This window comes from Rhagoletis zephyria, unplaced genomic scaffold (assembly GCF_001687245.7).
Source record: "Rhagoletis zephyria isolate East Lansing unplaced genomic scaffold, Rhagoletis_zephyria_1.1 Rzeph_scaffold_14296, whole genome shotgun sequence".
NCBI classification, from domain to species: domain Eukaryota; kingdom Metazoa; phylum Arthropoda; class Insecta; order Diptera; family Tephritidae; genus Rhagoletis; species Rhagoletis zephyria.
In genome coordinates this window covers 10,544-12,675 of record NW_016171365.1, presented here as the reverse complement: position 1 = coordinate 12,675, position 2,132 = coordinate 10,544, and the positions used below count along the sequence as shown (strand labels likewise).

Here is a 2,132-nt window from a genome sequence, read left to right as displayed (position 1 = left end):
TTATTTGGAACGTTACTTTTGCATTATAATTACATACAAATACGTACATACATACATACATACATAACTTATATTTAAACAAATATTTAAGCTAACTTAGTTTCTAGCGTGTAATAATAGCCATGTTTCCAAGCATGAGAAAAATAAATACAGAATTGCGTAAATATAAAGTGCCTACATACATATACTTGGTTTAAAAAAAAAATCACTAAATTCGGTGTTTTACAAATTTTTAAACTACTACTACTACTATTGATATTGCCAATGTGTGAAAATATTCCACGCTTGGTAGGTGCATTCCTGTTGCACGGGCTTTGGAGGGCATTTCTCAAACTGCTTGACGGAGGCAGCACAGGCGTCCGGATATGCTGCACCCGAGGGGCACTCGGTGCGTTCATATGGATGATATAGCTGTATTTTATTCTTCAACATCCGCTTCCTTATTTGATTTCTAGTTTGCACATCCTCAGCGATGGTATCGATTGTCCAATAATTTCCACGACCTGGATCGTTTGCAGGCCTCGGAACGCGCACGAATATTTTATTATGACTTAGATTGTAGCGCACTGTATCCTTCCAGTTTTCGTTATTTCTGGAGAAATGCGGATAGTTATCTTCAATCCAGCGGTAAATTGCTCTTAGCGGCAAGCATTTTCCAGGACTGCTACGAATGGCCATTGCAATGGCAGCTCTGTAAGTGATACCTTCACATATTGGCGATGAGTTGGTGCCTTCGAAGTGGCGGCGATTCGAGGGGGTGATTGTCTNAGTGATACCTTCACATATTGGCGATGAGTTGGTGCCTTCTAAGTGACGGCGATTCGAGGGGGTGATTAGTGCTTTGCTAGAACGTTCTTTAACGAGATCTTTTCCAAGAATAAATTTGACAGTATATTTGTTGAACACATCGGTGTCGGCCAGCAGGCATCGAATGGAATACGAAGAATGTAGTTGCGCCATTTTTGTGAACTCTTGGGCCTTTGCTTTAGACAACGTCTTTATGACAGCACTGCAAGGGGCGAAAGTTAAATGATGTCGACCATAGAAGCGTTGGCATTTTATACTAAACATTCCTGTATATATTATAACTATATGACTTCTCCAAATATACTATGCAACATTTTCGCTCCAAAAATCAAAACAAACACTTTCACTCAACCCTCAAACTCTACATTGCGTTTGAGTGAGTGTTTCAAATGAGTGTTTCTGAATAGGACGAATGTCGCAGCCAACAGCTTCCGCAGGTATGTAAATTGAATTCCGAGTGACTTTGTTGCAAGATTTGTTGTATAACATTATCTCAGTTAAAAAAAAAAACAATCGCCTTCTTCTGAGAATTGTTACATACATAATTGCTACCGATTTAAACACTCTATGTAAATGTACAGAGCAAAGTTATAATTTTTTACATAAAACCCCTCCCCACTTTCGAAGCCTAAATAAAAGTAATTCTATCTACATTACACTGAATTATAAAAGTAATTGCATTTATGTACCTTGCATTTGCTCATGATTTCGAATATTTCTGTCATATTCACGTTACTTACGTTACTCATAATTTATGATCCGAAAACTGACAAATCGCCGATTTAGCACCTCACCTACACAAAAGGCGACCTATTCTGATTTAAATCAATCGAAATACTGATTTTAATTGGCATTGAATTGAATGTATAGAATCGGCGTATAACTGTAGGCCCCTCCCTTTGTGTAACAAAATCAAGGGACACGCCACTAATCGGAGGAGGAGCTCCGATACATATCGAGCCCTAACCGCCAAAATAACGTAAGCGACATTTTTTTCAAAATTTTATTTTTGATGCAGAAATGCATTTTGATGCTCTAGGAATATTTCTGCATCAAAGAGAAAATTTTGAAAAAATGTCACGTTATTTTGGCGGTTAGGGCTCGATATGTAAATATGTGTAAGCGCCAATCTATTATGTATTACACCGTGTGACAGTCAATTTTACACATGAAAAAAATCAAATATAGTAAAACTGCGTTTTTAGTTTTTCTCTCTGACGTCAGGATTTTTTTAAAGGACTTTGAAATTTCTAGACTATGATTGAATAAAAAAATTATTCAAGCGAGGCGGGGCATTGTGCATAGAATAAAAATATGGGTATCAA

General features: G+C 37.2%; 1 protein-coding gene across 1 annotated transcript; it reads right to left on the bottom strand.

Annotated features, from left to right (window-relative positions):
• Nucleotides 1-249: 249 nt before the first annotated feature.
• Nucleotides 250-960, bottom strand: LOC108378524 (forkhead box protein E4-like). Its single transcript, XM_017634816.1, has one exon. The coding sequence runs from the start codon at nucleotides 958-960 to the stop codon at nucleotides 250-252; it is 711 nt and encodes a 236-aa protein (XP_017490305.1).
• Between the last annotated feature and the right edge of the window lie 1,172 nt (nucleotides 961-2,132).